Consider the following 12,437-nt stretch of genomic DNA (forward strand, 5'->3'; position numbering starts at 1 on the left):
GATCTCTGTGTACGTGCTGTGAGATACAATCTGAGGTTTGGGTGAAAACTGGCATCTTGTCAAACTGCTTGAATAACTATTGCTATAAAATGTACAAATTTAATTATTACAATTATTTTATGATTGTAAATCAAGGTATCCAGAACCTGGAAAGTCTGTGAAGCAGCTAGGCTGGCCCCTCTGCCAGGGAAAGACGCAATGAGCGAGCCTGGGCTGCATGAGGCACACAAGCGCGACGCCAGGCAAACACGTCCGGAGCGCCCAGCCCTGGATAGGATACTTGAAGGAGCTTATGACATTTTCAAACCTTGTTTCTTTAAGAAATAAAAAATAAAGGTATCTCGCCAAGTTTGCCAGTTCTCCATGGTCGGCTATAAGCTCAGTTACATGAGGCTTAGAGACAAAGGGGAGGTGTGGACATCATACTCTGAGATGGGATGGGATGCCTGTGTCTTGCGGCCCTGACTGCTACCTGCTTGGGAGCCCGCCCTGTCAAAGAAGCACGTGCAAGGAGGAAACAAAATCCGGGAGAAGTATAAGTGGTGTTGCTACCAACGCTCACCCGTGTGATGCCTTCACCGGCACACTGTACAGTGGCTGTTTCTTGCCTTTAAGGCGTTCACAGAGGAGCAACCCCAAACGCCTCACTGCCCCTGCTGAAGGTCAATTCCATCACGAGGTGGATCTTCTCAGCTCCACCAAAATACCCCCACGTCTATCTGATATTGAATGGGCTAATTCACAGGAAAAAGCAGCAACAGGTATTTAATTTCAATCTATTCTTTCACCTGGTTTCACTAATCGTTAAGAAAAAAAGAAATGCAGATGAGTATATAGCCAGCTTATGGTTCGTTCCTCATTTAATTGTTTGGTGTATTAAATGAGTATTTTTGATGCAAATCTGCGATGACTGCAGAATACAAACATTACTTGAAAGAATCTTAACTAAATGCAATATTAAAATGCCTCCTTGGGTGACTATCTTCTGGGGTTGTTTCTGGTATCAAAAGGCTAATAAAGGCAATGTGCTTATCATGACTTTATACTTCGAAGTCAAAGTGAAAATTATGCAATACATTCAGCAGCTGTAAGTCTAATTTAACATGTGGAAAAATGTATTCTACCATTATTCTGAAAATATATATATTTTTAACATTTCTGTTCAAGAATATCATAAAGATAGAAGTTTGAAACAGTTGAGTCATGCTAACTTTGATTACAGAAATGCTCCCAGTTTACAACAGTGTTAAGAAAACAGGTTTGTTTTCAAACTGAAATGAGTTACTGCAGAAACATTTTCAGAAGGCATATAGAAAGGCACAGAAGATTTATTCTATGAGTTGTTTCCTAAGTTATGTTAGTGATTCCTGACTTTAATCATCCACTGTACTTTCTTATTGATTTGTTTATCTGCATTTTACTGTGTATTAAGATCCTCTCGCCACGTGTTCAAAAAACTATTACACAATCATTTCAAATGTGACCTGCCACATCTAATGTTAAATAGTATATAATAGACACTGAAAAAGTTTTCAGGAACTTTTGCTGTGTGAACCCTACAGAAACCCTTCAAATAAAACACAGCTTCTGTGTTTAGGGCAGGGTGTTTCCAGTGAATCAGTTCACAGGTCTTGGCACATCAAGTCCCCCAAGTGGATTCATTACTTCTCAACAGCGTTCCCACATCTCTTCTTCCTGAGGTTTTTAAACTGCATTCAAATTGTTTACTTCACAAAACAGATTTGTTAATTATGATTTATGTGACACTTTTTTAGAACTTACTGCCAGGCCCACCATTCTAAGATTGGTCAAGTTTTACTTCAGCTAAACAGAAACATGATAGATTACTGGAATTTAAAAAATAAAAAGTAACATTTCCGAAAAAAACAGAATACTTGTAAGGCCCTTAGTTGTTTTGGGGTCCTTATTTTCCTTGAAAATACACTAAGGAGATTGACTCCATTATCTTCCCAGCCATAAAAGGGGAACCTCCTTTGGCTATTGTTAGTGGGGGGGTGGGGGGGAGCACAACATGCCGCCGTGGTGTTAAAATCATTTAAAACCACAAAACTTTAACATGACAAGTAGTGTTTCCTCACAATGGCCTCAAGTTCCGTACCTCGGTCCAAGGAAGCTTCTTGTGTTTTAATTACACTAAGCAGAATGTAACTAGAGAAGTTGTTCCGAGAGCCGGCGATGAAACTTCTTGGGCTGCACTGGGTTTCGCTATTAGTGGTTTGGGACATTTTTCACAAGCAGTAATTCAAGAGAAAAGACTGTTTCATCAAAATACAATGGCACAGAATATGAAAGGAAGTTCTGCAAGTACCAAAAAAAGACAAAGAAAAGCAAGTATACACCCCACCTGAGCAGGCCCCGCAAACAGAACTTAGGAGCAAGCTGACAGACCCGAGGCCCTGAGCCTGTTCACTACGTGTGCCCCCCCAGGTACTCTGACTTTAAAGGAATGCAGAAAGTATTGGCCCCATTGCTCTGCGGTAATGTATTTTTAACAGTTAGTTCTCAAACCATTCTTAATGAGTACACATATTTAATTATTGGTGGGTGTTTTCAATATCTGAGCTACATCAATGAACCGAGGACTGATATCACATTGTTCCCATTTACGAAATGCCTTGCTTTTCTACATTCAATTATCAACCAGGAAATGGAATGTACAAAGGCCAGACCCTTTCTGTATGTGGGAAAGTCAGATCAGGAGCCAGCGGCTGTTAAGAAACCAGAAGGCTGTGCTCATCTGGCCTTGGGAGCGCCCCGTTTCCTGCCTCGGAGCAGCCTCCTTGAGGGCTGCTGGGCCCGGGTTGCAGTCTCACCCTCTTGCCCTCCAGGCTTGAGGCAGGAGTGGTCTCCCTCCTCCCCGCCCGCCCGCCCTCCACTGCGGTTTGGATTCAGGTGTTAGAAGAGGATTTAAGGAAAACATTTACTTGAAACACACACACACACACACACACACACACACGATTTTATAATTAAAGCCACATAATTAGGAGTGACAAGCTCAGGCTGGCAGTATGCAGACTATACGACTTCCAGAAAAAACTTAAGAAAAATGAAACAAAACAAAACCCTTACATTGTTTACCAACCTACATATCTAGCACTAGAAGATTCCACTGACAGCTCTGATAATGTCATGTGCAAGTCAACAATTCTCAAGAGACTATCCTCTGATGACCCTAATTCTGGAGAAGGAAGATGCCCTCCCTGAATTTTACACACCACACACACACGCAATTTTTCTTATGGCCTCTCCCAAATCCTTAACACTTGGGCATGAGACAGTCTTAAAGAGGGCTTTCTTCCAGGAGTATCGATGCTTTCAAAGCAAACAGCAATGCGCAGCCACGCAGCCTCTTTCACGCCTTTCTGAAAAAGCGGATAGTTCTATTTCTGTATCACCAAGTAAAGCAAACTTTAAGTCGTTTTTCTAACCTCGCATATTAGTTTCAGGGCTGATCATTCAAACAACTAAAACTGATCATGTTTTCTTAATATTCACATTTATGGCAAATATTTTTCCAGAAGTCAATGCCAACTACCTGATTTTTTCCTCAGTGGTAAGCGGATATTTTATCTATACTAACTGAGAAATGAGGAGGCATTAAAATGTAAGCCCCAGTGACCTGAGATACAAAATGGAATCACCACCTCATCCACGAGAGACAGTCACGTCTGGCTGCTGTTTTCCTGCACGTGAATAAAACAGCAAGTATTTCAGTGGCCCCGGAAACCTTCTGGGCGCCTCCTCAGTTGTTTTCTTTGCACTTCTGCTGCTCATCAGTAGAGATTTCTATCCATGTTCTAAGAAAATGTGTGCATCCTACCGATTCATCCATAGTAAGTTATCTCGAGGAAATAATACAGCTTTGATGTGTGCTTTAATGTCACAAGATCAAGATGAAAAACTTCAAACTGTGATGCTACATTTCATTTACCAACTCACAGAAGTGCTCTGGTACTGTCCAGATTGCAGAATTAACCTTTCCTCCGCTCTTCTTCCCAATTAGACATTTGTTCCAGGAAAATCATGCAAAAAGTACCTCATCGGAGTCTTATTCCCTGGCATGACTTCTTCATGGACGCTTTGAGCACAGCATACTGGAGAGTACTTTTAGGGCAAGTACTTCCCAAAACACTGCATTTGCAAAATGACAGAATGAATCAGGCCTTCTTTCTGCTCCACTCCCAGATCATTTGGGAGGGGAAGTGCTTAGGGTCCTGGCACAAACCTAATGCAAATGTGAAACAGGTTGACAACACACAAAATCGACTTTGCTGTTTGGTGGAGGTCAGTTAAGAAAGAATTGCAAAGAGCTGAATCGTGCTGTTCCGTTAGCCATCGTTCTGGAAAGGGAAGTCTGAGAGCAGCATGTCCTGCAGAGACACACACAGCCCTTACCGTGTCTCCAGGCTTGACAGAGACGGCCACCACCACTCCGGGCATTGGGGAACGCAGAACACTGCTTGTGTCCTCGGTCACTTTTTCCAGCATAAATTTGTTCAATTCTGCAGCGAGTTTGGTTAAGATATTCACCTTGTACTGAAGGGAAAAACAAAACGAAACCATAAATGAGTTCAAATGAACTTTTCCTCAAAAGTAACATCCATTCTAAGTCAATTTTTAGCCTTTAAATTCAAATTACAGTAACAGCCTTAAATTCAAATGGTTCTCAATTGCTGCACACATCAAAATATATTTGTTCCTGTCGTATGTTGTGAGCTAGTTATTTCAGAAATATCTTGAAATAAGGACTCTTCCAGTTATTAATATTAATCATTGATAAATATCATCCTGTATCTTCAAGAAAAACATCTCAAAACGTTATAAAGAAAACTGGGAATTTTCCTTGTATTCCCTTTACCGCCTACAAACTTATCCCCATCAAGGAAAATCCCGTGAGCTGGGCAGGCCCCGGGGATGGAGGAGGTGACGTGTGGACAGGCGCCAGCAGATGGCAGCAGATGGCTGTCGCAGCTTCCCACAGCCCTCCAAGAGCGGCTGTGCTGCGTATCAGTAAGTTAAGACAATGGGGTTCAGTGTTCATTTTGGGCAAAATAGTATTTGAAATTCCATTTTTTCAGTGACAAAACCTGTTATATTCATGACTTAAAAAGCTGGCTTTTCTTAAAGGCACGACATAGTCTTTCTGATGTAACAAGATGGTTAGGAAAAGACGCAAGATAACGAGAATGCCTTCTGCACTAACACACAATAACGTCAAGATGTTATAAACACTGATGGAAAATGCGCAGAGACAAGTATATTCACGGCACCTTCTGCAGGGGGCTCTCACACAACCGGGCATATTCAGGGCAGTTCAGTGAAGCAGAACATTTCAAAAGAGAGAATTCCTATCCTCTCCGTGAATACATCTATGAGCTACAATTTGGTCTATCCAAACAGAAAAAAGATAAAATGGTTTGAGGAAGTGTCTCTCGGTGACATTGGAACCAGCACCCGAAGGTTCTGGATCCCTACCAGGTCTGATTTCTCTTGGGTAAGAAAGCAGCAGCAGTGAGGCAGCTCCATTTTCTTCAAAAAAACAAAAAACAAAAAAACAACCTGCTGTAACTCAAAGCCTCCTGTGGGCATCACGGTGGCAGGGAGGCAAAAACAACATATAATTCCCCCTGTAATTCTGTACGGGGATGGTGGGAATCTCTAAGCGCCTCTTCACAGGGCCTACTGAAAAGGGTGGAGGGAGAGCTTTGATGGCCAAAGTTCCAAGTGGATTTGCGACACTGTGACAGGTTGAATAATAACATCTTTTGCGTGTTTCTTTACTCCTGAGTGTGTGTTTTGCAATCAAGGCATAGAAGCGTCTGCCAGTTTCTGAAGGATATGATCCTTAAGTGAAATTACAGTGCAAATAAAAGCTTTTTGCTCCTATTAAAATTCATCTGAGTCATAAGTGGTGAGGGAAAAAGCGAGGAGAGTGCACGCTGCTGTCAGTCTAACAAACATTCTGGGCAGAGGGACTATTTATCAGTGATGAATTGTACCTCCAAGTCCTTCATTAAATCAATGGGGGAGGGTGTGGAGGGACAGAGGGGACTATAATTGGACCAAATTGCACAGATTTTTTTTATCTGTGCTGTCTGCCATAAGGGAAAAAATCCGACATCACTAGAGGCATCAGACTCGACAAAAAAGTTACTTTTCTAGTTGGTGTGGCCCTGAGCTGCGCCTTCTATACGACTGATTTGCAGCGTGCCTCGTTCGGTTTTCAGCATAGCACACAGATCTATTCTTTTTCTTGTTTTGCAGAATTCGACTTCAAAATGTGAAGCCTGAATCCAGGAAAAGTACCTTCATACATTGAGAATATGATTTATACCACATTTCACCACAGTGGATATACTCCCAAACTAAGTTTACTTATATCACAGATCAGCCTGCATACGAACAAAGTGCTAAGACTGTATTTAGCTTCATTTCTCCCCAGAAATTACAAGATTCTGACTAACACTGGATCCTTTTACTATTTTTATAATTTTCATCTTTCAGATTCCTTTCTCTGTAGGACTCCTGCTTTGCTTGGAAAGAGATGTAAAAGAGTCACAAACTCAATGCCTTCAGATGCAGTCTTTGTTACTGAGGAGATGTTCCTTTTCCTTTTGTATTTGTTTATTGTTCTTAAATCTGTTTGGGGGATAAGTGACTTATTGTAATAGCAAGTAAAAATAACAACGGGGTCAACTCCTCCAGAGAGGCCTTGGTGCAAATAGTTGGTTTAGAAATGACCTTTCTGAATATAAAAAGAGAAGGCAGAGAGAGGTTCTCTTTTTAAGATTACCTTTGATGTTGTCCTGACCCCGTGAGTGTACCACACAAACACGCCTTCTTAAAACAACCTCTCAGCTGGCCTGTGCTGTGCCGCATGGGGCGCGTGCCGGGATGGGGCCCAAGCGGGGTGCAGCACATGGGTCCATCAGAATGAACTGCCTGGTGAGAACCGTAAAAGCTTTTTGCTGCCCCAGAAAAGAAGTCATTTAAGAATGTACACCAGGACTTTCCAAGCTGATGATCAAAACTGCTATTTATTGGCGTCTCTGGATTCTTCGGGGGCACAGAGCAGCCAATGTTTTGTGAGACTTCAGGAGCGCGCCCCCTACCTGGACCGCAGGGTACAGGCTCAGTTTCACCGTGGGCATTTAACTGCTCCTCAGCGGTTGTGCGAAACTCCCCTAGAGGATTTGGATTTTAGTTTTTGTGGTTGTTTTCAAGCAGATAAATCACAAAGTTGATGTTTGAGGGTAGGAATCGAAGACTCTGAAGGCTCGTGGACAGGACAGAGTAGCAGGATCCCAGCAGCAGCCAGGTTTTCCCGCTGCCTGGGTAGGGTGAGGAAAATGCCAGCATGGGTGACAGGCAGCTGCCTGTGGGTGGGGCTGGGCAGCCATGGGGCCTGAAGATGATCCGCGCCAATGAGCTCAGGGCTGGTCAGGGCGTGGCACTTCACTCCTTCACTCGGCTGGCTCAGGAAGGCGTCCTCCAGGCCACACAGCCAAATGAAAAAAATGTTCTTGAAAAGCAGCTCACCACACGAGTGAGAACAGAACAGGTGCTCTCTGGGCTTGGCCTGGTGGGACTCCTCAACCACACACGACAGTAATGGGAGGGAATTAGGTGTTATCCAATGACCCAGTGATGGAAAAGTGACCCCAGGCCTGGTCTCTAAGCAAATTAATTTTACGGCCTCTACAGTGTGAAACCACATCAAACAAGAAAATTTCTCCCAAAAATTTAGAAGAAAGAAAAGGAGTCACAGCTGACATGAAAGGGTCAGGAAGAAAGCCACAAGAGCTGGACAATGATAAGAAACTCCAGTGGGACTGTTTTTAAAATTGACACGCAGCTCTTCCATGGGCCCGATGAAAGGCTGGGGGCTGAGTGGTTGCTGCAGGAGAGGCGGCTACTCACAGTCTGGGTGAGAGCTGGACCTCATTCAGAAAAGCATCCTGTAACTGCACGTGTGCCTGCACCCCAGCACCCCAGAACTCAGCACCCCAACGACAGCGAAGAATCACCCACTTCGAGACACACTCCACTCTGGCGGGCACACAGAATACCACCCTGGAGGCTTCTGTGTTTGTATAGTACATGCACCTCCTTACAGTGTGAAATCCACCCACTTCTTTCCACACCTATAGAAATACCAGTAATGTAATTCTGCAGACCCCACGCGCTCATGTGTTGCAATGATTCCGAGGTCTGCGGCTGCTCTCGAGGTGATCGCTTGCAGTTTGCTGTACAGTTTTCAGCTGTGACTTCAGAGCCTCCAGTGCCACTGTTAACCTCTGTTCCTCTTCAAGTGGGCTCACTTCCAGTTTCCATTTCTAACTCATTCTTCCAGTAACAATTAGGACACGTACAGTTGACTGACTGTTAATGTTCTTTCATGTCCTCAACTGCTGCCATCTCGGTCAACACCAACTCAAGGGCAGGTGCTATCTTTGACTGTAAATCACTGTGCATCAGTTATGTTGAAGCACTGGCCAAATACTGCCCACGCAACCCTCACTAAATAAGGTGGCAGACACTTGCAAACATTAGGCTCTCTTCCTAGTCAAGGTTTTACACCTTCTGGCCCCAAAGGTCTCCAACATTCATCTCTGCCTCATTTCCACAGCGTGGCAGTGACAGCGACACTCAAATATTCCCCCAAAGGTCTAACTCAGAGCTAGGGAAATCGTGTCCGTGTTTTTTAAGTGATGGAAAGAGTGAAATGCAAAAATGATGCATCTTTAAAAACACTGGCATGTCAGAAAAGCAGAGAAAAACTAGATATAAATTAAAACACTTCAGTGGAATGAGACTTGTAATTCGACCACGTTCTCCTCTCCTAAATTCTCTGTAGGGTACACAATTATCACTTGAGGAAAAACATAGCAAGCTTTGGAGCCATACAAAATAATTTCCCTCTGCTTCCGCACAGGGCCCAATGGCCTGATATCTGAGCTAAACCACCACCAGCAATCTCCAACACACAACAGTGACAGTACACAGAATTGAAGCCTGCGGCTGTCCTTCCTTTGGAGGTGCAGCCCAGGCGAAGGAACGGACATGAACAGGCAGCAGCTAAGGCACAGGGCGAACCACAGCCTCCTACAGCTGCAGTCGCTGGAACAGCCTGTTAGCATAATGCTGTGACAACTCCATCAGTGCAGTCTCAAGGTAGCTGTCAATCAGGATGCATCATTTAATCCAACAGCACTCGGAGGACTTTCTCCTACAACCCGCATGACAGCATATCTACAGCTCTATTTATGTCAGCGCCCAGTTGTGTTTACAATGTTGTGGTAATTAGAAAAGATGCAACAGGCAGCAATATTATTGAGATTTCCATTTTGTAGTATTGCCCTGTAAAGTGTGATCTTGCTTCACAGAGTCATGCTAAATGACAAAAGGCTATTTTCTTCAATCTCCCAGCTCAGACAGCACTTCATTTGCAGCTATCTATAATTAGATTAATGGTGTAGTGCGGTACAAAGCAGGCCCACTTCACATCAGATAGCATATGAATTAGGACAAACACTTATTTCAATTCCAGGCAGAGAAAGCAATGACTGGGGTATTTAGCATACCCTTTATGGTGGAATGAGATGTTAATTGTGTACCATTACCTCTAAACTGCTTGCTTGTTGTATAAATCACTGTGCTAATTGATGCAGAGATAGAAATGTAGCCACAGGCAAGAAAGCAAAGGAATGAGAGCTGAAGATGGTGGATAAAGGATTATCGAGTAAACCCGTATGGAGATGAGGTTCCTTTGACAACTTTGCTTTCTGCCTACGAGCAGGATTTCTTCATATACAGCAGAACTCTGGTACCAGAAAATAAAAATTAATTTTACATTCCTTTTTAAAAACACAAATTCCTTGTAGAAGTTCTGGCTGCCAGAAATCCAAATAATAGGTATGTGGAATTCATCTTAATATACATTTATAAAAACATGGAATGTGTAGTTTTCAATAGTCAGAGCTCCTCATCTGGGTTTTTGGCTCATGGGTTAATAAGTAACACTTGTAAACTATACCTGAAGCAGATGTTTCTGACCCTCCACAGGGCAAAAACAAATTCTTTCCCAAGGCTTGAAGCTGTTCCTTTAGGCAAAAAAAAAAAAAAAAAAAAAAAAAATACACACCACCACTATGCTGGTTTAGTCTGTTATAGACTCTAATTGTGTAGAAACATTTATTCAGGATGTGAATCCAACAGAAGAGAATCATTTTTATCTACCATTAAAACACCGATTTTAATACCATCACCCAAACACTGAAATCTGACTATTCCAACTTAATGAAGAGATATTCTTCCTTTTCTAAAACTAGCCAAAAACAAAAAAACAAACAAAAAAACCAGAAGTAGTAATTTAAAAGCTTCCGTTTAAAAATCTCCAAATGTTACTCTTCCTTTTTAAAATGTCTTGTTCTGCACTCAACAACTCTTAATAGGGTAAAAATGAGTGTCTCAAAAGCACACATACAGAAATCAAATGCTTCATCCCGTAAGTCAAAACATCGGTGAGCCACACATAAACGCGCTCCTGGGAAGTTCATAAATCAAGTGCATGTGTCCTGAGTACATGCTCACGTTTTTTTAATATCAAGGCAACACTGCGGTGCAGATTAGTGCTGTGGACCTTCTGGCAAATTCAGCTGCTTAGGAATTAGCACTGTTACAACATTCTATGCAGAAGACAAATGCATAGGGTCAGTTAGCAGCTCCAGTTCTCAACGTCACAGTAACGGTTAATATCCATCTACATCAAGTGCACATTTGAGAAACCCTGTATCTTTCAGCCTTGTGAAATAGGAACACCATAATAACTTGCAAGAAAATAAAACAATGTTTCAAGAAACTAGAAAAGTCTAGTTCAAGTTACCAGGACTGAAACTTGGGAGGGGAAAGTCCAGAGCTTCTTTGTTGGGGGCCACAGCTGTCACCTATCCCTGTACACAGTGGCCCTCATTATTCATCTGACTGCTGAACTAAGGACACCTGTATCACAACTGCAAGCGTTTATGGTTTAGGTCATTATGCTAAATAATATTAAAAACAAAATCCACAAAAGAAACATCAAGGACTCTCAGGACGGAAACCAACGTCAGTGCAATACATAGCATGAACTACTCTGCAACAACCCCTCCCAAGCATCAAGGCGACATAAACAGAAAGGAGAAAAGATGTGGAAACAGTGTAGAGGCCCACCTCCTGGTCGTTAATCACTTGTTGAGACCATTTAAACTAGAGCCTTAGAGCCTGCAGCCAAAACCAACATGCCTCAGCGAAGCTGGTGTTAACAGAAGAAAATATATGGTTTCTGATATTGCGTCCCAGTTCCTCAACATTTGCTCCAATTGAAAAGGCAGTTAAACACAGAGTAAATCATCCAGTTAGCCTCGCTGTTTAGTGACACACAATTGATAATGTCAATACATTGCAGCAGCATAATGAGTCACTTTCAACACTCGTCCGCTGCCATTTATGAATCAATCTGTACTCAAGGTTTTATTGTGTTACTGATAGGTGGTTCTTGGAGTTAAGTCTTTTACTGGACCAATGAATGTGCCACAAGGAGGCTCGACAGCAGTAAGCAGCAATCTCATTTTTTGAGGGAAAAATTAACAAAAATAGGAGTGGGAAGAAAATCCCAACAAAAGAACAAAAATATCTGAAGCCCATTCAGTAACTCATTTTTCAAAAATCCTGCGAAAATGGGGAGGGTTTCCTTAGAGAAAAGAAACATCTTAAGTCTAACCATCAACAGCATTGAAGGAATGGGTAAGTCTGTGTGTACCTCGGGCTTGCTTCTGAAAGACGATCTCTGGAGGGAAGAATATGGGGCTGTCAATAATACAAAAATCTAGCCCCATCCTTTGTTCCATCTTGTTTTTGTAATTGGAAACACAAGACTCATTCCAGTTCTACTGTCCTAAGATAAGCAACTTAAAAAAAAAAAATAGTGCCAAAAATTAAATTGAAAATTAAACACTAGGCCAGGTGTGGTGGCTCACACCCGTATTCCCAGCACTTTGGGAGGCCGACGCAGGAGGATCACAAGGTCGGGAGTTCAAGATCAGCCTGGCCTACATAGTGAAACCCCATCTCTACTAAAAACCCAAAAAATTAGCCAGGCGTGGTGGCGGGTGCCTGTAATCCTAGCTACTCAGGAGGCTGAGGCAGGAGAATCGCTTGAACCTGGAAGATGCAGGTTGCAGGGAGCCGAGATCGCGTGGCTGCACTCCAGCCCAGGCTACAGTGTGAGACTCTGTCTCAAAAAAAAAAAAAGAAAGAAAGAAAGAAAGAAAAGAAAATTAAACATAGACCCAGCACTCAGTAAGAGGGGATTTATTTCTTCCCTTGTGTTGCACTGAGGTTCCCTTGTAATCTGTATCACTAGCATCATAAGA

At 42.6% G+C, this 12,437-nt stretch overlaps 1 protein-coding gene across 2 annotated transcripts in view; it reads right to left on the reverse strand.

The window, feature by feature from the left end:
• Positions 1–12,437, reverse strand: part of PCCA (propionyl-CoA carboxylase subunit alpha) — a 456,600-nt gene that overhangs the window by 10,101 nt on the left and 434,062 nt on the right. The window contains exon 22 of one of the 2 annotated variants that reach the window (XM_023218016.2): positions 4,420–4,560. In XM_023218016.2, the coding sequence (XP_023073784.1) occupies positions 4,420–4,560 (141 nt within the window). Of the gene's footprint in view, positions 1–1,024; positions 4,561–12,437 lie in introns of those variants that run through there. The other variant, XM_023218015.2, reaches the window with a different exon arrangement.

This window comes from Piliocolobus tephrosceles, chromosome X, assembly GCF_002776525.5.
Source record: "Piliocolobus tephrosceles isolate RC106 chromosome X, ASM277652v3, whole genome shotgun sequence".
Classification (NCBI taxonomy): Eukaryota; Metazoa; Chordata; class Mammalia; order Primates; family Cercopithecidae; genus Piliocolobus; species Piliocolobus tephrosceles.